The 24,346-nt window shown below is 35.6% G+C and overlaps 1 protein-coding gene across 1 annotated transcript; it reads left to right on the top strand.

Moving 5' to 3' along the window:
• Positions 1–1,097: 1,097 nt before the first annotated feature.
• On the top strand, positions 1,098–22,670 carry LOC106720366. The gene is made up of 23 exons (XM_045686832.1): positions 1,098–2,243; positions 2,950–3,080; positions 3,287–3,447; positions 3,726–3,995; positions 4,067–4,181; positions 4,689–4,960; positions 5,186–5,314; positions 5,479–5,588; positions 6,184–6,394; positions 6,468–6,957; positions 7,039–7,149; positions 7,901–8,065; positions 8,469–8,530; positions 8,996–9,147; positions 17,723–17,883; positions 18,106–18,179; positions 18,260–18,357; positions 19,976–20,135; positions 20,336–20,453; positions 20,559–20,747; positions 20,861–21,002; positions 21,931–22,164; positions 22,510–22,670. Exons 1-23 carry the CDS (start codon positions 1,166–1,168, stop codon positions 22,668–22,670), a joined length of 4,794 nt encoding a protein of 1,597 aa, XP_045542788.1. The 5' UTR covers positions 1,098–1,165.
• The last annotated feature ends 1,676 nt before the right edge of the window (positions 22,671–24,346 follow it).

Raw genomic sequence — 24,346 nt, 5'->3', positions numbered from 1 at the left:
TTAAAGTTAAGATAATTTTTTTTTTTTAGTCTGAAGGTGACTCGGTGCGTTGTGCCAACATGCGTATTAACATCGTAAATTTGTGGAAATATACCTATGATTGTTTATTTTATTAAATGCAGGTATTTCTTGAACTTCAGTAACATAGGGAATTTATATCAAACGAATTTATTTAAATACAATTTCTTTTTAAATATCAAACTGTATTAATCGCGCTAAACAATAGACAATTTTACTTTCTAAAATTGACATACCACTGACAGAGTTACCAAATAAAAATAATAAACATTCGTTATAATAAGATGCGACAAAGCGACAATAGATGGTATGGAATTATGATGTAATGGTCTTTTACGTAATAGTCTGAGTTCGCTATTAAATTGTATGAAAAATGCATTTAACGTTGAAGAAATCGGATTTTTATCTTAAACAAAAACAAATACATAACTATGAAGAATAAATAGTCTATGCATACGGTTTTTAATGTGTTGAGCAGCGTGGAGACTGGTGGAGACCATTTCAATAAGTTTTCACTATATTTAGCAGACTAAGAACTTTAAAATTCTTATCATTATTAATTTTAGATTCCTCCTACTTTCGTTATCGTTTTTATGTATTATTAAAATGCGTACTCTAAGAGTGACGTTTCATGCTTTAGTGGTTTTTTCGAAAATATTTGCAACGTTTCTTTTAGTTTGTTTATAATATTTATGACTACATTATATTTTTATACATTATTTAGATTTTTTAAATTTGATAAAAAAATAAACAAAAAACAGAAATATCTTAACATTTAACTAATTTGTAGTATCTGTGCTTTTCTAGATAAATCTGTAACTTATTTTTGCATCTGTATCACAATACAAACGTTATATTATTCGATGTTGATTCGATGCATTGTTTTCATTGTAAAATTTTGATTATTAGATTATCGTACACATTTTAAGGTGAAGAGTTTTTTGCCATTTAACAATATACATTAACCAAAGTTTTGATATAATTGCTTTTTTGTTCAACTAATAATTGCAACATAACCTTTATACTGTCAATAGTCAAATTATTAGTTTTTTTAAAAGTAAAACATTAACTAATTAAATGTAGTCTGACCCTTTTAAATTAAATAGCATGCGTTTATTTTAAATTCCATAAATTTCACAATATTACTATGGATGATGACTGTAAAGATTACAGGAAAAGCAAACCACAACAAAAAATTTACAAACCTGGCAGTGGGCCTTTAAGACGATCAAGGCATGGCTTGGACTGCAAAATGGAATCTTATGAAATAGATAATAGTTTCAAAGGTAAAGAACCTAACCGTTATGGATCCCAAAATTCCGTCAACGGCGATGAATTAAGATGTAGACCGCAATCATCTAATCCTCGAAATAAAAAACCTGAACAGCAATTGTACGTGCCAAGATCCGCCGACTCCTTTGGAGATGCCGATAGACATTCTAAGGGTTTCTTAAGGTGTGATAATTCTAGTCAGTACAATAACAGAAAAATGTCAAACAATCAAGAAAACAAGATAGCCTCATATAATTCTTCTGTACCATTTCCCAAGACTGCTCTGGGTCGGGAAAAGTCTGTTACAGATTACTATCATAATGATCGGACCAGTAATGATATTAATTCCAACAAACAGAATAGACATGGCTCTGAATCTAGATCATCTTCACCTGCACACCATTTGCAAGATCAAAATGCTGTAGATAGAAATCGTGATAGCAGGAGTATGGAGACATGGGCTGGTAGACACAAATCTGGTTCTGGTGGAAAACCACCTTCGGGTCGCAGAAATTCTGCTGGTTATCCAACAGATCTACCTAGGCCTAAACATATCAATTTGGATAATATCCCACCAAGATTTAGAAAGAAATTTTTGGAACAAGCTGCACATCAAAATTATGAAAGTGGAGACCAACTACATAGAGATGGACATTCATCTTCAGCTCAATCCATAAACAACCCAAATCAGTTTTGTACTACAAATGCAAATTGGTCCCAAACTTTACCATCAAGAGGTAGAGGTCGTTTACGGGACAATGAGCATTTTGATAGGGAAAAATTCCTCAACTCATATTTGAAAAATCATGATGTACATAATTCTAGAAGATCCACACCCAGCAGTTCTTATATGAATTTATATGAACCAAATGTAGTTGATAATAGTAATATTGTTGCTAAATCAGAAGGAGTAATTAGCAAGGAAGAAGATCAGCATGAATTTTATGATAGTGGTGAGTTTTTAATGTTATTTCTTTCAGTCTAGTGTTAGTATTATTGTTACCCTGGATATATTTTAATACTAGCTGTCGCCCCCCTCACTCCATACGCACGGAATTAAAAAAAAACGTATTAGTATAGCCTATGTGTTCTTTCAGATTATGCTCTACATCTAATACCAAATTTCATCTAGATCTGTTGGGCTGTTCTGGAGATACTTTCAGACATCCATCTATCCAAACATTCGCATTTATAATATATATATTAGCTTGCCATATTGTATTTAAATAGATATATTTAAACTCTTAAATTCTGCAAACTTGACTGTTGTTAAGAAAGTTATTTTGTTTACTTCAACTAATGTAAAAATTTAGACTTATGTTTAACATTCCAACCATTCAACTTATTACTTTTGGATAATGGTATTGCAGTAGTCAAATCTTTATTAAATGTTATTTTTAATTGAATAAATTTAATATTAATTGTCTCTTCTTACCTAAAGTAGGAAGTAAGGAAAGTAACTAAAAATACAATATTATTGTTTTTCTTCCATTTATTAACTACCCACCTGAATACTTTTATTTTCTTAAATTAAAATTTTCAATTGTCATGCCATCAGATACTAGGAATTGTCATATCATCTTCATATAAGTGTTAATGATTGTAAATAAATCATGTAATTATTATTGCAATGTATGGCAAAATTTTTATTTTTTTCAGTAAGTGAAAATGGTGTTAGTAAATCAACTAATGAACAAGATAAATCTGAAGAAGTTGAATCTGGTAATGATAATCAAAATGACAATGAATCTGTCTTCAAATTAACAAGCCTTACTGATATGTCTAATTTGGTAAGTTTCTCAAAATAATTGTTTAGGCATGGATAGTAGTGGCATAAGACCTTGAATATAAGCATTTCGAATAATTGTTGAGAAATTTAAATAAATTATATTCCCTCATTATCAGACAATTCCAATAAGATATTCATTATACTTATTTCACATTATTAGTGCTAAATCTTCAATTTATTTATATTATATATTTCTTGTGTTGATAGGATTGGTCAGAAGAAGTGGAAAAAAACATAAAGCTAGATGATATGTGTGACACTTCAACAAGTTTTTCACAAAGTGTCAAAATGTCTGTAACAGAAGAGGTCAAATTACCTGAACCCAGAGAGTCTAGACGTAGTGGAAGATCAAGGCGACGAGACAAAAGGTATGATAAATATATTATAAACTAGCTTTTACCCGCGACTCCGTCCGCGCGGAATAAAAATAAAAAAAAAAACTGGGTAAAAATTATCCTATGTCCTATTCCTGGTTCTAAGCTACATGCCCACCAATTTTCAGTCAAATCGATTCAGCTGTTCTTGAGTTATAAATAATGTAACTAACACGACTTTCTTTTATATATATAGATATATTATTTTGAAAAAGTTAAACAAATTTCATGATGTGATATGTCAACATATGATGTAAACTTTCTGTTATCAGGAGCTCTAGCAGAGGTCAAAGGAACACTGAAAAGAAGGAAAGAAATAGGAAGGATAGTAATGTTAGCACTCAAAGTAAGCCAGATTGGAATAGACGGGATAGTAATGTGAGCATTCATCATGACGTAATACCATCAAATCTTAAGCATAGAGAGAGGGAGAGAAGAGACAGTCACAGAAGTAACCGCTCATCCACTATTGGAAACAGTAGGGATGACCTAGACAAGTGGAGATCTCTAAGGTCATACAGTAGGGAACAGAGCACCGAAAGGTATGTCATTTTGACATATTCTGTATGCATATATATTTTATTTGGTATACTTAATTAAATTTATATTGCAGAAGAATTGTGTCCCAATGTAATAGCAGAGATACTTCATCTAATCGAGCTTTGAGTCCAAGAGATAATGATGGTTTCAGATTACCAAAACCAGTTGCATCAATGTCAACAAATCAGGTATACTTTGATGATACAATTAAATTTACCCATTATTTTCATTAATGAAATCAACAGTAGTAGACACCAGCACAAAAACATCAGTTGCACGAAATGGGTAGCTCGCCCGGTGAAATACCACGAAAACACGGAAGACAGGCGTCAAGTGGAAATAATTCTGCGTTTCGTCTGATGAGTGCGCTGCCGGATCTTAGTCCTTAGGTGGATTGGATGGAGGCGGATATGTATAGGAAGGATAAATATTCTCTTTTTTGCCTCTCCTTCTTCGTCGATTGAGGGTAGGCAACGCATCTGCAATTGTGAATGTCTATGGGCAGCGGTCGCTTCGCCATTTTGGCGAATTCATGTGGCCGCTCGTTTGCCACCTTGTTATATATAAAAAAAACGAAAACCCTTATTTTAACAATAGATTAAAAGAATTCGTTTAGTCATGTATCATAGTTATTTAATTTAAAAAGTGCATAATTGTCAAGAGTAATTGTCTATAATTTAAATTGTTTATTCCAGAAGAATAATGGTAGCTGGTACAGTGGACGGACATCAAGTGTAGAGAGAAGAAGGCAGTCTCCAGCGCCCAGTACAGTCAGCAAAGAACCTATCAGTGAGGGTCACCAAGGTGGGGGCGGTCGTCGGTCCAAGAAGCGGTCGTCTCGTCGCAGAGGCAGGAACAGTGAGAACATACAGCCTGCAACACATCAACCTCCGGGCTCAACTCCTGCACCCACCAATATTAATTGGCGCGAAGAAATATTGGAGTCGAAGAAACACCACAATGATAGGTATGTTGTTTAAATAATTACTTTTGTTTTATTTAATATTTTATTTGAATTGGTAAATTCAAAAACTTAGGTAAATTAATTCACTTTGATAATTTTAAAGTACTCATCCAAAAATATATAGTCACATTGTATTATGTACTCCTAAATCTACCTCCTCCTACTCACAATTCCTATTACTTTGGTTACATTAATAAAAAAGTAAAAGACTTACATTTATAATTTCAGACCACACGATCATCAAAGAAACAGGTTGAACAGTGTTATGTCTGACAAATCTGTAACAGAGACGTCTAGTGGACAGCCGGGCTTAATTGTTTTACCACAAAGTTCTATGTCTACATTACAAAAGGATGGGTAAGTAGCATCGTAAATATATATTCTTTAATAATAATAAAAAAAATCTTATTATTAATTTTAGATTTAGACCAAAGCCAAATAAATAGTTTTAGTACATTTGACACTATGCCAAAGCCAAATGTATGTTTTAAATGTATGTACATAATATGTTTTAATTTCAGGCGCTCTGGACCTGTTGATAATCAAAAGACTTTGTTTGACCATCATAATCCATCGAAGCCTATTATTGTACAAACTAGTCCTTCCAAAGTTGATATCAGAATGGAACATGGTAAGTTATATTGAAGAAGATTCATGTGTTTACATATCTACAAAATAAAGTAGCATTTTTGATAACAAAATGGCTTTCTATCAAAATACCGTGCATCAGAAAAACTTTTTAAATACTCAACTTCAATAATTTTATGATAAACTAGCTTACGTCCGCGACTACGTCTATGTATTAAAAAAAAATTTGTATGTAGCCTGTTTTCGTCCTATATGTTCCGAGTTAAATTTCATACACATCTGTTGAATTGTTCGGGAGGTACTTTTAATAAACAACACTACCTGTCGCCCACGACTTCGTTCGCGCGCAATAAAAAAAGGCATGATAAGTAGCCTATGTGTTCTTCTATACTATAATCTACATCTATGCCAAATATAATTGAAATCTGTTGAGCTGTTCTGGAGATACCTTCAAACAAACATCCATCCATCCAAACATTCGCATTTATAATATTAGTAAGATTAGTAAGTTAATACGTTTAGTCCACCAATTCCCCCGAATAGCTCACACTAATACGTGAAAATCGTAGTGGCATTAGTCGTGTCAGAGAAAACACGTGTGTAGAAAGTTATAGTTAGTTTTGTTTGACATTGTGTAGGTATGAGGGAGTCGATGTGCCGGGGCGGGCTGGGGGCGGGGCCGGGGCACGATGTGGGCGGGGCGGGGGCGGGGGCGGGCGAGGCGGCGCGTGCGGCGCGTCACGTGGCGCTGCTGCAGCAGGTGGACCGCGCCGACGCCATCCTGCGCACACACGCGCTGCGAGGTCCCGCCGCACTCGCCGCACACTGGCACGATGTCATCGAAACTAGGTACGTATGCAGACTGAGATACGAAAGACATTTGATTATAAAAGAGTAATTCTATTTGCAATTATTGTTTCAGAAAGTTTTTGCAGAATGCACTACAGAGTTTGTTAATGTCGGATTTAAAATATTGTCAGTCTGATAACATCGAGCATCAGTTTTGGAAAATGTTGTACTACAACTTTCTGGAGGTGTTGAGGAAGAGCATACCTCAGGTCCCGCCCGAAGTGAAGCCGGATGTTATAAAACTGATCAATACAATAATTGAGGAGGGGAACGTTTTCTTCGAGAATCTCGTACAAACTTTGGAGAAAACGTACAAGTTCAATACGGACGATTATTTGAACGATAATCATGTTTTGCCGCCGAAGGGTCTCGGTTACGTGGGACTCGCCTTGATCTCAGTACAAAAGTTATACGTCTTTTTGGGAGACTTAGCTAGATATAAGGAACAAGTTAATGAAACTAATAATTTCGCTAAGAGTAAATTTTGGTACACGAAAGCTCAACAGATAAATCCTAAAAATGGAAGGCCATATAATCAATTAGCATTATTAGCTATATACGCTGTAAGTATGTAAATACGCGATTTCAATTACTTTGCAAAGCATTTATTTCTTTTATAATAATCCATTATTTTATTTTTTCAGAGGAGAAAATTAGACGCTGTCTATTATTACATGAGAAGTTTAATGTCCTCGAATCCTTTTCAATCGGCTCGTGAAAGTTTATTATCATTATTCGATGAAAACAGAAAAAAGGTAAATGCAATATTTAATTCTCGCTACAAATAACATGTTGTATTATATGTGTAGAGCGCCGGTGGCTCAGGGTTTAAGCACTTGACTTGCAATCTGCAGGTCCTGGGTTCGAATCCCGCCATGTACCAATGTGTTTTTCGATTTTCGATTTACATATGTACATTTATCCGACGTTCTAACGGTGAAGGAAAAACATCGTGATGCAACCTGCACATATCTGAGAAGAAATTCAATGATATGTGTGAAGTCAACCAACCTGCACTTGGCCAGCGTGGTTCACTATGGCCTAGTCACCCCTAACTTGGGGTAGGCTCCGAGCCCCTCAGTGGGGACGTATAGTGAGCTGATGATGAATGATTATATGTTTATAATAAACTAGCTGTCGCCCGCGACTCCGTTCGCGCAGAATTAAAAAAAAACTTAATAAGTAGCTCATGTATTCTTCCAGACTATGTTCTACATCTGTGCCAAATTTCATTAAGATCCATTAAGCCCTTCCGAAGATACTTACAAACAAACATCCATCTAAACATTCGCATTTATAATATTAGTATGATTAATTGGCCTTGTTCAAAGCTGAATACTTTATCATATTATTAAATATAGCCTATGTTACTCCGGAATAATGGAGGAATCTAATGGTAATTTTTTTTTAAATCGATTCACTAGTTTTTGACTTTATTCATAACAAACGTATAAATCTGTATTATTTAACATCAAATAAATAAAGACGATATTGTGTGTATGTTAGTACGAGGCAGCGGAGAAGAAGCGTCGCGCAGCGGAGGTTGTGAAGGCGACAGAGAGTGTGGACCTGGGCAGTGCGGTGTGTGAGGGCGGCCGACGTGAGGTCTGGCTGCGACCTTCACCAGCAACCCGCCACGACGAGACCTTCGACCACATGACACCTGTCGAAGTGAGCATCAACAATAAAACTAACTTACATTGGCTTTCGACTGCCGTGAATACTGATTTTTATAAATGGATAGGTTATTCATTTAAAATGACGCCTGAAGTTCCTGATTATTAGATCTATATAACAATATAGATTTAACTAACAAGTTTAAATTTTCACCACCGCTACTAACGGCAACTGTTAGCGCCAAAATGACGAAAAGCAAATAGGCACAAAATGCCACGGTTTATAGCCTATCCATGTATAGAGGTGGACGTATTACTTGTATTGTCATTCCTTTCATTCTTTTTGATAAAACAAAGACAACAGTATTTGTCAATACAAGTGTCATAGCAGGCTAATTAGGTATTTATAATAGAACAAAGACATTTTAAAGATTTAATTGATTTTTTTTTGTTTGCAGTTAAATAAAAACTTCATCACCAGTTATTTACATGTTCATGGAAAATTAATAACCAAAATTGGGTACGTATATTGTGTATATTTTTATGCAGATACTGTTTTATGTGGCGCCAAATAGCTTCTTAAATCTTATGAGAGAAAATTTTAACCTTTATTTTTTGGCCCTGTCTTAATATTTTTTTGAGTACGAGAATATCTCCTAATAAGCTTTCTTTTCATCATGGCTCGGATGGAATATAGCGTGAAAGACTGCAAATAGTACTATACTATTATATTATATGACAAAGTGATGGGGATTTGACGGAGCAGGTGACGCATAGGAAGAGGAAATATTCTCTTTCTGTTACAGTTGATAAAAGGTAGGCAAATTTGCAATTGCAGATGTCTATGGGCTACGGTCGCCACCTTATAATACATAAAAAGGTAGAACAGAATGCGGGACACACTCGCGTGTGCGTTCACTAAAGTTTGAATCTTATAATACTGTATCAAATGTTATAGTTGTTGAATGTAACATGTATATGTAAGTATGGAGACGCTGCACGAGAGCGCGCGACGAATGCTGCGCCAGTTCCGAGCGCTGCTGCACCGACAGCCGCTGCCCACGCCCGCAGCGCGCCTGCTGCAGCTCACCGCACTCAACATGTTCGCTGTAGAGACCAACGCCGCAGCGCAACCAGGTAATCTACACAACTAATACATTCAATTCACATATCTTAATTATCTTACTAATTTTATAAATGCGAATGTTTAGACGGTTCTATGGATCTTAATGAAATTTGACATAGATATAGGTCATAGTCTGAAAGAACATATCGACGCTGGAAAGCATAAACGCTGTAACCCTGTAAGGGTTGCCGTAAGGGTTACAGCGTTTATGCTTTCCAGCGTCGATATTATATACTTAGTATGATTTTTTTTATTTTACGCGGACGTAATTTCGTGTAAAAGCGAGTAGATATAATTTAACTCTGTTCGTATGTTGTTAAGACAAGTTTTCAACTTAATTGCATGGGTAGGAAATAAACTTCCGCAACTGTACTCATGGACACAACAACGGTACTGCAGTTGCTATACATTTTCTCTATACATACCAAGTAAGAACAACTGCTAATACTTTTTGTTGACATAAACCTTATGGGACCAGAGACAAATCTAGTTGCTTCATGCCAAATCGTTAATTGATAGCTAAGTGTAGATTTGGCTCAAGAGCGTCGGTGGCTCAGAGGTTAAGCACTTGACTTGCAATCTGCAGGTCCTTGGTTCGAATCCCGCCATGTACCAATGTGTTTTTCGATTTTCGATTTACATATGTACATTTATCCGACGTTTTGCGTTGAAAGAAAACATCGTGATGCAACCTGCACATATCTGAAAAGAAATTCAATGATATGTGTGAAGTCAACCCGCACTTGAACAGCGTGGTTGACTATGGCCTAGTCACTCCTAACTTGAGGTAGGCTCCGAGCCCCTCGGTGGAGACGTATAGTGAGCTGATGATGATGAATCATAAACTGTGGACTCTGTCCAGTTGCGATCTTTACTTTAATAGGAATATGTATTTTTTAATGATTGTTATATTAGTTGAAAATTAAAGTTCTTTTTTAGTCGGCGTCTTATTTCAAAAGTGCTTAAAATTATGTCATTAAGTAAGCTATTTAGTAAAATCGTGCAATTATTTTACGGCCGAGCGCTTTACACAACACGGAATGCAAAAACTGTACGACATGCGATCCCTTGTTTTTGTTCTCGTCTGACTCTTGTCATAAATGATACCTATATGGTGAATATTACCATTAAAATTGGATACAAATTATTGTTATTTCTTAAGAAAACGAGTATGAGTTAATAATCAGACAAATTCAGATTTTTAACAAGGTGTTTATGAATTTGTTTTACGGTTGAAATTACGGAATTAAAAAAAATAAACACGGAAAAAATAAATTACAGAATACGGATTGAAATTTGGAATTACGGGTTCAAAGTTTATTTATGTCATTATATACTTCAACGTTTCCTCAGTACTAAAATATCCCAGGAAGCGAGCGAGAAGGGTGTGCAACACACTGAGTAAAAACAAAACATTGGTTGTTATTTAATTAAAAAAAAACTTTTATAACAGTTAATAGGGTAGAAAAAAAATCAGGTTCAATTTATTTAAACCTTTAGCCACGGTATGTTATCATACAAAGTATATTTATATATCGTTTCCGCTTGAGGTGATCGACGTGAGAAATCTTGATTTTTACGACTCCTTTGCCGAACGAGGTTAAAGCGAATAATTTAAAAACAGCTCTCACGATCTTATTCTCCTAATAGCGTGACCACAGGTACTGACAATTTCAGTGTGATTCCACTTTTTGCCATAGTTTTTTTTAACGACTCAACATGTGGTGAACTCTTGCTAAATCAATTCACATAAATAAGTTGTTGAGAAAACCATAAAATAGCGCGAGGCGGATTTAAATTATTTAATTCTAAATTTTAAAATAATTTGTTACATCATATTTTGGCTTCTACAGATCAGTCTTAGGGAACCATTGTTGTACTCGTAGATTATCTTCATTTCGTCTTTTATACATAAATTCCAGTAGGTTATAAAATTTGGCCCTTTGCATATTGTATGCAGCATTTGAATATAAAAATTCAGATGTGTCCATGTTAATTTCATCACCCCGCCTCGCTAACCTTAAATCTTAACAATTGCTGCAATACCTTAAAAGTGTCCAACTTGTGACTAATTTAAAAATTTAGTATAATACTAGCTGTCGTCTGCGACTCCGTCCGCGCGACATTAAAAAACCAAACTACGAGTATGTTCTCTATCTATGCCAAATTTCATCGAGACCCGTTGAGCCGTTCTGGAGGTACCTTCAAACAAACATCCCTCCATCTAAACATTCACATCTATCTATATATATAAAAGAAAGTCGTGTTAGTTACACTATTTATAACTCAAGAACGGCTGAATCGATTTGACTGAAAATTGGTGGGCAGGTAGCTTAGAACCAGGAAACGGACATAGGATAATTTTTACCCCGTTTTCTATTTTTTATTCCGCGCGGACGGAGTCGCGGGTAAAAGCTAGTATATAATATTAGTAAGATTAAATATTGTAGTAAAAGTATAAAGTTGTAGTTTATAGTTTCAACATAATCGTAATAGATCATACTTATGTAAATCTGTATATTAAAATGATCAAGCCACACATCTTTACGTATTCATATGTATAGGTAATAATTATTGTTATTTAAGACCGCGTTACCGTTGTTTCTACTTTTACCGTAATTTAAATTTTGAAACGCTTTAATAACGGGTTGTCCAATTTTCTCAATTCCCTCTGCTTTTGCTGTCTTTTTGAATGTATTTTTATTACCCGTATCCGCCTCACTCGTTGCCTAACATCATATAATAAGTATGATTTAGTATTGTGTAATAGGAGTACCGTTACCTGATATCATTCAAGGTTAGCTGGACATAATAACTTTCCTTTATCCACATTTTTATTGCATCTCTTTGTTGTTGTTTGAAGTTAATTTTAACACATAGGCTTTCGTTCTGTTAATAAGATTAGACACAGGTTGTGACAAATTCAAGAATTTATAATTCTGTGGGCGTTGATTTATTTAATATTATGACGTTAGTATTATAATAAAATGTAAAATTTATTTATCTTACTTCTTACTAATATTATAAATGAGAATTTTTAGATGTATGGATGGATGACTGGATTTTTTTTGAAGGTATCTCCGGAACGGCTGAACGTATCTTGATGAAATTTGACACATGGGCTACTTATTATGTTATTTTTTTTAAATTCCGCACAGACAGACTCGCGGGCAACAGCTAGTTATATTATAATGTTAAGTTTTACATAGGTTTTACGGTAATATTTGCGCATATGATGTAGGCTCAACGTAAGCTTTCCTGCTTAACATAAGCTTTTAATTATCATACATGTTGATAATACTGTAAGCTATTTTGCTAACTTCTTTTTTTAATTAACTTTAACGAATATTTTATCGTGATAGTTAATTAGGTTATTAGAGTAATCATGTAAAAATCGATAAAGCGATAAGCATCAAATACCTATATAAGTTAAAATTACTGTCTTATTAATACTCTATACGAGTAAAAGCAGAATTAATTACTGCGCCTCAAAGTCAAAGTTAATTATACATGAAGAAGTAATCAGCGGACATGAGAAATAATTGCTTATCGTAAAAGTGTGTATCCATTATCCGCGAGCTGACGCCGGGCGCCGGTCGCCGGACTTGCGACAAGGGACTCGCGCCTCTATGAGCTCAGCTAATGACCCTTTGCACAAGGGAATCATTTTTTGCGACACTATAAAATAATGCAAACAAGTGACAAGCATAAAAACAAATTAAATAATGTAAAATCAAATTCTAAGTGCATTCGTAGTAGACATTTTGTAATTAACCCCGACGTAAGTTTGAAAAATAATGAAAGGGAAACTTTTTCTACGTGTAAATTTTCTAAGATAGTGATTTTTTTTATCAATTTCACGGTTCGAGATCATGATTCGCATTGCGCCTGCAATAATTGCGTGTACACTGAATAGATTTTCAAAATTAGCCCATAAAGGCTTGTAAAGTTGGCCGTTTCCTGCGCCCTCGTCCGGGAGCAGTAAAGGTTTGTAATTACAAATTACAAGTTATCGGTGGAGGTTGATGCACCGCGACCGCGACACACCGACAGTGCTGCGGCGCTCGACAACGCTTGAAAACGCTGCAGCGCTGCAGCGCTTCTCGCCGGCGGACGGACAGGTTCAACAAACTGACTCCACGGAACGGTGACGCCGTTTTTACGCGATTATACGTAATGTTATTTTATATTACACGAGGGGAAATTACGGCCAGCGAGGGCCTTAATTACGACATTCTGTGCGATCGTGCCCTTTGGCATCCTTCATAACATAACACCGGCAAAATTTATTATGTAAAAATGAGTTATTTATAAATATTCATGTTATGTCTTTTTTTTTATAGAAGTAACATTTTATAAATTAAGCTATATCGTTGATCCTGTAGCTCGCTTTATTTCCGAATTAGTTTCTATTTTTCAAACCGCTATTCAAGTTCATTCATATGTGCCCAGTTCGATGAATAACTTAAAGCTCTTGTAGTGTGATAATGTTACGCTAAAAATGCACTCAAAAGTAACATAAAAAAACAATTTCAACAAAATGCATTCAAAAGTACCATATAAAACAATCTCAAACAAAATGCACTCAAAAGTAACATAAAAAAACAATTTCAACAAAATGCATTCAAAAGTACCATATAAAACAATCTCAAACAAAATGCACTCAAAAGTAACATAAAAAAACAATTTCAAACAAAATGCATTCAAAAGTACCATAAAAAACAATCTCAAACAAAATGCACTAAAAAGAAACAAAATAATGACATGAAAACTTCTTTCTTTCTTTCTTCTCTCTTTCAAAAACCCTCTAAACTCTAAAGAAAGTTCTCTTCTTTCTTGTAACATGTCTATATTGTATAATTATTGTTATTTTGCAGTCGGTGTCGGCCGAAGTAAATATAATATTATACATTTTATGTCCCTACTTAGGCCGAAACCGACTCCAAAATAACAATAATTATACAATATAGACATGTTACAAGAAAGAAGAGAACTTTCTTTAGAGTTTAGAGGGTTTTTGAAAGAGAGAAGAAAGAAAGAAAGAAGTTTTCATGTCATTATTTTGTTTCTTTTTAGTGCATTTTGTTTGAGATTGTTTTTTATGGTACTTTTGAATGAATTTTGTTTGAAATTTTTTTTATGGTACTTTTGAATGCATTTTGTTTGAAATTGTTTTTTTATGTTACTTTTGAGTGCATTTTGTTTGAGATTGTTTTATATGGTACTTTTGAATGCATTTTGTTGAAATTGTTTTTTTATGTTACTTTTGAGTGCATTTTGTTTGAGATTGTTTTATATGGTACTTTTGAATGCATTTTGTTGAAATTGTTTTTTTATGTTACTTTTGAGTGCATTTTGTTTGAGATTGTTTTTTTTGAAGTCGGCTATTTTTTTTTCTTAAAATTTTTGTTTTATTTCACAATTTTTAGTGAATTTGAAGTTCAATTAAAAATTTCCTTAATACGCATGAGGAAAGAAATAAGACAAATAAAGAAAAGGACTTTCCTATTTAATATGTGTGTACTCAAAAACTAATATACAATGCAGCAGATAACCACTATTCCTTTAAACAATGAACTAATTATCAAAATCGGTATACAAATTGAAAATTAACGAACTAATACATCGTAGCTTGCCTCTAATTTTGTCCAGCCGCGCGCCGCAGTAGCATTTTTCGAATGCGCGTAGTTTTTAATCATTTAATATCTTCCAAACTATTGATCAGAATTACATAGTTTAAAGGCTAATGTAATCTGCATTTAATACTCTAGCCATCAAACATATTTATTTGGATAAGGATTCATATCGAATATAATATAATAGCGCCGTAAGTTTACGACGCTGTTTTTCGTGTGCATTTTAATCGAAGTTTGTTCACAATAACATGGTTTTTGTGAGACATCCATAGATGATAGATATATGCCACCTGAGACTTTTATTTAGCAAATTTAAGGATCTATAATTACTCCATACATCATTTTAATGTAGGTCATATAGTTTGACCTACGTAAGCCCAGAAAGCAAATTTGTGCTATTCATTGTAACGCGATGTAGCATTTTTCGTTTCCGCGTAATTTTATTCTTACGATATCTCCTAAACTATTAGACAGAATGATATAGTTTCAATTGCAAATATAATCTACATTAAATTCTCTTGATAATGAACATATTTATTTACATAAGGGTTAATACTGAACTTGAATAATAGCGTCGGAAATAGGGCATAAATTTAATTAATGTTTCGTAAAGAAAAAAATGGTTATTGTGAGAAAACTATAAAAGATAGATATATGCTATCGCGGACTTTTATTTAGCACATTTAAAGAGCTACAATTCGCCATACATCATTTTGATGTAGGTCTTATAGTTTAGCCTACGTAAGCGCTGAAAGCAAAAATGTCCCTAATTTCCGCAACAAATTTTGAAGCTATATTCAAATTCTACTATTCTTCTAGTTTTTTAAAAAAAAAAACAAAAAAATGGGACCCACCTGCAAGCACTTCCTTTCGTTTAAAATAATTTTTATCAAAATCGGACCACCAGGGGCGGAGATTCGCGGTAACACACATAAAAAAAAAAAAAAAAATTCAGTCGAATTGATAACCTCCTTCTTTTTGAAGTCGGCTAATGATAACCTCCTTCTTTTTGAAGTCGGCTAAAAATAGTATATCCGTGCGGAGTGGGGACGTGTTTGGTCTGCTATAGTTCATGTGCGTGACGATATCAACATGCAATTACGAAGATTGAAGCATGTGTCAATGTCATGTCAGTAATGGGGGAATATTAAATAAAAATGTCTGGTAATAGTGTGTAAAATATGATAGGTTGTCTTATATAGTTTATAGTAATAGGAAAGACGTGGGTGTCGTGTCGTGTGGAGCGGCTTCGACGGTGTCAGTCGCAGGCGCAGGTGTAATCCCTGCTGTTATTTTTAGCCGGCACTATTTATACCGGACCGGCTCTGCGCCCGCGGCACTGGCACTCATCTCCGGTCCTTCTAGATTCCTTACTTCATAAACTGGCATTATCATTTTTAACAGCTTGTTATTCTCAATTATATCGGCGTGATGGATATTATATAGCGTGTGACCGATATTTAATGGCTCATGTTGCATCTAGTCGCAACGGCTCGGACGCCTTCTTTTTGCTCCACTTCTATATTAATTAAGCGATACCATCTTATCGAAGTCACAGGATATTCTTGATATTACATTTACGGTTACTTGACCCCGACTTTGTATAATATTGACGCGTTATTTTTTATTTTGTTTTATTATAATTGTAATAGAAATTCTTTGGAAATATTTTTAATACTTTTAAGACCAGACTAAATAAGGTACGAACAAGTGATATACCTGATGATAAAAGTCACAACTCTTTTTTTCGTTTTTATTATAATTTTCTTTGTTGTTAATTGATATTAATGAACTGATGATGAAGGATTCGGTTTGAAATCTTTTCATATGTAAAAATATTATTATCCGAAGTATACTTTTATAAGAGAAAGGACAATATTTATTTAGAAACCAGTTTTAGTTTGTGTAAATAAAATACATAAAGTGTTGAGTGGTGGAGTGACTAGGTGTTGCTAACAACTGTTTGATGGATGCCATAACAGTAAAGAGAGGATATAAAAATTTTACCGCTTCCTTCGCATGACTCACATCCTTGAGAGAATTCAAGATGGTTTGATAAATAAATGTGTTCGATTTGTTTTAGAGATTTGCATTGTTTAATATAACATTTATGTTGAAAATATAAATGCAGTTAGAACACACCGCAACGATTGAGATAAGACTTTGAAATAAATGGGAGAAGTCTGTGAGAATGTTATGAATAAAAATCTAATAAAACGGTATATAAATTGGTGTAGCAATATATTAAATTTATTTATGACTGAGCATATAGTATTCGATTTATCGTAGATGGTCCTTTTATTTCACTACTCATTACTTTTGAGTATTCATTTAAAAATATTGCTTTTTACATAAAAAATTTGTCCTTTAATATCTTATTTTATATGCAAATACATTTTTTCTGTAGCTACTTGACCTTACTTTATTTTCGGATTAGTTTTTATATTATACTTTTTTTTTGACAATTTCAGGTATCTTAAACATTGTGTTTCAAACGAAGTTAACAATAAGAGTTTGTTTTCATTGCCGACTTTATTTCGAAGTTATGTTTGTGTATATGTGTGTGGACAAGTCTTAGAATGGCGAATCAAAACGGGTCTAGAGCGAGGCAATTTAAATTTTATGATAGTCGGAAATTGAAAAAGTCATTACGAAAATTAGTAACAGTAGTATTAATAACAGTAATACGTAAAGTGAAATTGGCAAGTTATTGAAAATAGTAGAACAAAATAATAAATATGTGTTTATGTTCTAAAAGTAATTTTAATCACCCTTCTATTTTAACTAGAGTTGAAGATTGTCAGGATGTTTGAGAAGAAAACGTGAAAAAAACAAGAACTGCAAAATGATGGCACATCTACTCGTCTTATAAGATCGTAGAATCAAACATAAAGAAGCAATAAAAATTATCCCTTTACGGGCAATAGTTAACATATAGTATTTTGTACAGAGTCAGGTGACTTGAACGGTCGGTCGGCGTGGCTGGAGTGCGCGTTGAGCGTGTCCCTGCTGATGTTCGGCGCGCTGCTCGAGCGATGCTGTGCGCTGTTGCCTGAACCACCCAACTCACAGCAGCACGCTGATGCCTTTCTGCTGTTGCCTGCTATAAAGGTTACATTTAGTTTCTTATAGTGTTATTCTTGCTCGTTTGCAACCATCTAGTATTTTCTAGCAGCACTTTAGCACGATCTATTTTATAAGGTGCCATAAATCTTGCATCTCATCTCATCTCTTTACAGATACAATACGATATAAGAGTTTGCACTGAAGTTGTCTGTTTAAATTTGAACATGCATTTTGATTATTCAAAACTCAGATGTATTTTATTTGCAGGTGTGGTCTGATTGGATGCTATGTCATAGCAGTATATGGAATCCACCACCTTCATTTGACAATTTCGAAATTGAGTAAGTTTCAAACTTTAAGCATGACATTATTATATGATTGTATATTTTTAACTTTTACAAACTTTTATTATATTGTGTAGAAGCGAAAATGAGCCTTGGGATTGGCTCGCGAAGCTGATGAACATTCTCGAAACACTTGATGATAAGTCTATAGATTTGGAAAGCGAAAGGAAAGAGGGTAAGTTCGTTTTTAATAATTTAATCTAATGGATTAAAATTTGCGACATTTTTAAGGTCCAATTAAACTACGACATAAATGTCATGCATATAAAATGTCCTATATATATAAATATCTGTATTTTTTACACTTGTACGGATTTTTACACAGCGGCTGACTGGACACCAATTATCGTGTTAATAAATTTTGCAATCAGACATACGCGTGTTCATGCACAGATATCCGATGTATATACTGAGTGTACGGTGTAGTGTCATAGTCTTTTTTACTATAAGAGTTGTAAGAGAGGAAAGTCACACAGAGCTGATCATTAAGAAGAGGAGCTTAGTGTGGACTTTCTTGCTAAATTTGCATTTAGGAGTTTATTAAGGTTGCAGTGAGTTACAGTTAAGGCCATGAAATTCAGAGCAGTCTAATTAATTAAACAATGGTTGAGTTAAACGCTATCAAACTTTAAATTTCTAATAGGCTAAGATGGTAATTACATTGTCGTCTATGAAAAAAAATGTTGAACTAAATTTTAGGCAACTGTGGTTCTACGACTTTTACCGTTTAGAGCAGGTTTATCAATTAAAATCATTATTGATTAATGAGAGTTAGACCACTTTCCGCCTTATTATAAAAAATCTCAACAACTCTGGTTTAAACCCGAACTACGTAGTCTAGCTTAATCTCTAAAACCATGGTCTAAATGAATCCTTATTACAAAACGTAGACCAAACCAGAACTTCATAAACTATGAATTTGAACCACGGTCAATCGATTATGACAGATAATCATTCGCTCACTAAATGTCATTCGATAATAAACGTTCCGTTTCTGCGAAAGTTGTAACATCTGGCTATCTTTTATCGGGTATGTATATAAAATAGAATAGAATAAAGCACGTCAAACGGAATTCTTTTGAAAGTGCCCGCCCCGCGCGATCTTTGTTTTTACGTGTGTAATTGTCAATAAACTAATTGAAAATGGATCAACGATATGCAAAATGATCTGCAAATTGGACTTCTGAGAAGAAAGTAAATAATTAATAACCTACTACTTAATTTACTACTACGTTTAAAAACTTTCTTTGATCCGGAAGAATTATTTTATTTTTAATATTTTAGGAAATATTGCGTCAATTAGTCGCACAATCGTGCGTTACTTTTCCCATCCACTATTTTTTCCGCAAAACGTTTGGTAAATCGGTACTTTTGTCTTAAATCTTCATTCGACAATTCGACAAAAGGAGCCAAACGAACTCGACGTTTATTAGGTTGACGTGACATTTCTAATATCTCCATTGTTTCAATATCTATATCTATCCATGTCCATTAACCAAATCAGATTTTTAACAAAAACCCGATAAGGCACAAAACTCGTAACTCGACACTTCTGACATAAGTCTAAATCTGTGGTCTAAATAGTTAAACCTGGGAACGCAATGGTTTAAAGTTGTTACCATAGATAGACCAGGTTTAACGTTAAACTACGTTTTGTAATATGAATTTTAAATAAACCACTTCGAATGTAGGTTTAAACCAGGTTTTATAGTTAGACCACGTTTTGTAATAAGGCGGTAAGTGTCTCATGGTGTCAGTTTATGTGTAGTGTAGCAGCAGTCGTGTGTGTGCAGGGTACGTGGCGGTGCGGCTGGCGGAGGACGCGTCACTGGCGGGGTTCACTCCGCTCATGTACATGGAGCCGGCGGTGGCGTGGCTGCCGGCCGCGCACGCCGCGCATCACGCCGCGGAGCACGCGCTGCGCACCAGGAAACTACTCTTCTTTGGCACCGAGTGAGTCCTCGACCAGATCATACCATCATATCTATGATGGAGTCAATAGTGAACGTAGCTCTCTACTGATTTAGATAGATAGATGTGGCAAAATTTGAGGTATACCATACAGTATGCTATATGTCTATCAAACACAAAATCTTTGCTTAAATTGAATCCAGACTAATGAAGTAGTTGTTAGTAATGTTTTTTTGTGTCAGGTACTTGGTGGGCGTGGAGCCCCCGGTGCTGAGGCTGGAGTACCCTGCGGGGGAGTCACCACGATACGTGAGCGCGGTGCAGCGGACGAAACCAAACTATCCACCTTTGCAGAACTTGGTAAATCGTACTTTTAGATGCGGTTGGCAAGAGAGAGGGTTTTAATAAAACTTACTTTCCGAATATTAACGATATTAGTGTATTGATCGTTGTATTGTGATGTAGGCGGAGGACTCTGACGAGGGTGAGAGCGTTTGCGGTGCGGCGGGTGGGCCGGCCGGGGGTGCTGTGGGCGCGGAAGGCGCGGGCGAGGTGCCCGAGGGCGCGGACGAGGCCACAAGGAGGCTGCTAAGACGTAAAGAGCAGCTCGAGTCCCGCAAGGCGACGCTCGAACGAAGACGACAACGAATGCAGGTTGGAAAAAATTACATTCAAACAACTAAAGGGAGGGGAAGTGAATTTAGTGCAGTAGACAACGCACTTGCAAACCTGTTTAATAAATAATTACAATGTGTTTTGTTACGTAGGAGATGGTGGGTAGCGGTGCGGAGGTGCGCGTGCGGCCGCGCTGGCTGGTGCCCGACACCAACTGCTTCATCGACCACCTGCCGCTGCTGCAGCTGGTGGCCGCGCCGCCCAGCCCCTACACCCTCGCCGTGCCGCTTGTCGGTCAGTACACAACACATATCATACTTTTATGTTTTTTTAAATCGTAATTTATCTTTTAATACATTAATCTCGTCTTCTGAATTCTTACTAAGAGCATAAATATGTCTATTAATATAGCATATATTTTTTTCCCTTTAAATAGGTAAGGCCAATATCAGTTGTGTGTTTGCAACGGAAACCTCATTTTGTTTATAAGAATTTGTACTTTTTAATGAAATATAAAAAAAAGTGATGCTATATTTGGTTCGTTCTATATGGCCGGTTTTATACAAACTGGTTTATTACAATAATAGGTCGGGCCGACACGATGTATCACTGCAATATGTATTGCACATCACGAGTAAAGTAATTTGTAAACATCATGTTTTCATGTGAACTAACACTTGAATTTATCACAAATGAGTTATGGTATATCACAAAAAGTTTTAGAAAACATATTGTTCTTTTGTGTTTCTTTAGTGTAAACTTACGTTAAAATTTATTAAGACATGGTGGTAGAAGTCCATGAGATCACAGTTGTAAGTGAATTTTTTGCATTTAGTTTTTTTATATCATAAGGTGGCAAACGAGCACGCGGCCACCTGAATCCACCTAAATAGCGAAGCGACCGCTGCCCATAGACATCCGCAAATGCAAAAACGTTGCTTACCTTTAATCAACAGAGGAGGGGACGCACAGAATGAGGAGTATCCTCTTCCTAGGCGTCCCCTCCTTCGTCAAATCCACTTCCACTTCCCATCCTTTCCTTATAAGAAAAGGGTGGGAAGAGAAAGTAGACTAAAATTAGGCCCCCGGTACCACACTCATCAGACTGTACGCGGAATTGCTTCCACTTGACGCCTGTCTTCTGTGTGGTCGTGGTATTGCACCGGTCGACCGAATAGTTGTTGTTGTGGGATCTACCACTGTTAAAATATTTTGCATGTAGTGGTGGGCGAGCTGGAAGGTCTGCGGAAGTGTGTGCGTGTGGGTGAAGCGGCGCAGACAGCGCGCAGCTGGCTGGCGGAGGGTCGCGGAGTGCGGCTGGCGACTGCGCGCGGCTCGCTGCTTGCCTCGCGCGCATTCACCGCAGAGCGCGACCTCCCGCGAGCCTCCAACGATGACCGCGTGCTCGCCACCGCGCTCAACCTGCACGCCAACATTGAAGCTAGCGCTGACAACAGTACGTATTAATATTCTTCTTCTCAGCTACGTAACGCCCACTGCTGGGCATAGGTCTCCAGATCGCCACGATGCGGGTCCTGTGCAACCCTCATCCAGGATACTCCCGCAACCTTGACCAGATCATCGGTCCATCTTGCGGGAGGCCTGCCCGGTAGACGGTATTCTCTATGGCGACTACTGTGTCCTTTAAGCATATTTTTGACATAATTTGTTTTTACCATTGATATTTTGATACATATTAAAAAAAATTGTGTCCAGTTTCTTGTAGAAATAAAATGTTTGATCTTCTGCTAGATCTTTGTGAATTTGTTATCAGGACTATGATCACAAGTACGTATTGTAGGTACACAGGAGGTGGTGCGCGAGGTGGTGCTGCTGACGGATGACCGCAACCTGCGTGTGAAGGCGCTGGCCGCGGACCTGCCCGCCCGAGACCTGCCCTCCTTCGTAGCGTGGGCGGGCCTCGACACTGCCGGCAGCACCGAGACCACTGTCAGCTATTAAAAACTCTTACTATTTGAAAAGCAATTGTTTTTTGTGTGATGTTGTGCAATTTTCTTTAAGTGAAGTTGACCACATTTGACACTTGTAACTCGTCACTTAATTCATAACACGTAACGTGAAGTGACGTGATGACGTGTCGTAGACTTATTTCGATATTTTTTTAAATATTGAATTGCAAACTAGCGAGGGGCCACCTGCATTCGCCGAAATGGCTATGCGACCAATGCCTTCTTTAATCGACGGAGGAGAAGACGCACAGAAAGATAATATTTCCCATTCTTATCCCTTTCCTCAAATCAAATCCACTTCCCCTTCCCATCCTTATAGGAAAAGGAAAAGATGATTAAAATTAGTTCTCCGTATTGTTATGTCATAAAGAAGTAATATTGATGTGTTTGACAGAGCCAGGCGCCGCGAGCAGGGAACAGTACAAGTGCAAATAATTGAGCGGCGTGGTGCCCGCGTCGTGCCCGCGTCGTGCCCACGTCGTGCCCGCGTCGTGCCCGCGTCGTGCCCACGTCGTGCCCGCGCCGTGCCCGCGCCGTGCCCGGCTCGCTTACTCTAGGAATTGATTAGTTACGATGAATATTAATATACTAATAGAATGAACCAACAATACAATACAAGTACACTTTTGTTACGGGCTTTAGGATAACTCGTTTAGCCAATCGATGTACCAAAACATTGATGTTTTTCTACGTATTATTACGAAATTTTTAAATTAATCGATATGAGTGATTTGTTGTATTGGTAAATTTTTTAGATTAATTTTTGGATTGTATGTGACATCGATATTTTAGCTGCATGTTTGGACGTCAATATTTTCGTCAACGGTCATCTCTAATTCCACCTCTGTGTTCCTGACCTATACATATTTCATTGTTGTTTTTTTCCATCACTTTTTATATGTAAGATAATGTAAATTTGGCATCGCTTTTTTATATTTACGTTAAGTATATTTTTTTAAATAATTTTAGTTGATTGTTTCTATTAAATATCTATTATAATGTAAATGCAATGCTTAGGTTATCAAATATAACTCGCTAAGTATTTCTTACTAATGCAAAATGTTTTCATTCGCCATGTTCCGTGCAACAGGTTTACGTCTAGTTCTAATCGCCCGTTGTCTAGATGCTTTAATATTTTATTATTATTGATATATTTACTTTACTAATATTACGATTTTTTTAATTAAAAATGTCGTAGAACTTGAAGGGATATTTCACGAATATTTTTATGAATGATTGCAGTGGTAACGTAGATAAATTTTTATAGGATTAAGAAAGGTAATTAAAAATTATATTAATTATTCCATAGGAGCATATTATCATCTTATACATGGTTTTTGTTATATTTTACTTATTACACAGTTTTGTCTGTTGATATACAACATAATTTGTTTTAAAGTAAAAAATATTCCAACTGAAACATGTTTTGCTGTATTGCAAAACGGTTGATGGTACACACAAACAGGTTATTTTTTTTTCTTATTATAGTTAGGGAGATGAGAATTGTAAAAAAAAAAGTTATAGTGAAAGTTAATCTAAGTAGACATTGGAAGATCTTTAAAAGGTTTTACATTTTGAAAAATTGTTTGATGCTGTTAGTTTTTGTCGTAATCATGATAATTTAATAAACATTGATAACTTCTGGTAATTGTTTTCTTTTAATATACC

The sequence above is a fragment of the Papilio machaon genome, chromosome 4 (genome assembly GCF_912999745.1).
Source record: "Papilio machaon chromosome 4, ilPapMach1.1, whole genome shotgun sequence".
Classification (NCBI taxonomy): Eukaryota; Metazoa; Arthropoda; class Insecta; order Lepidoptera; family Papilionidae; genus Papilio; species Papilio machaon.
This window is presented reverse-complemented; position numbering and strand designations above follow the sequence as displayed.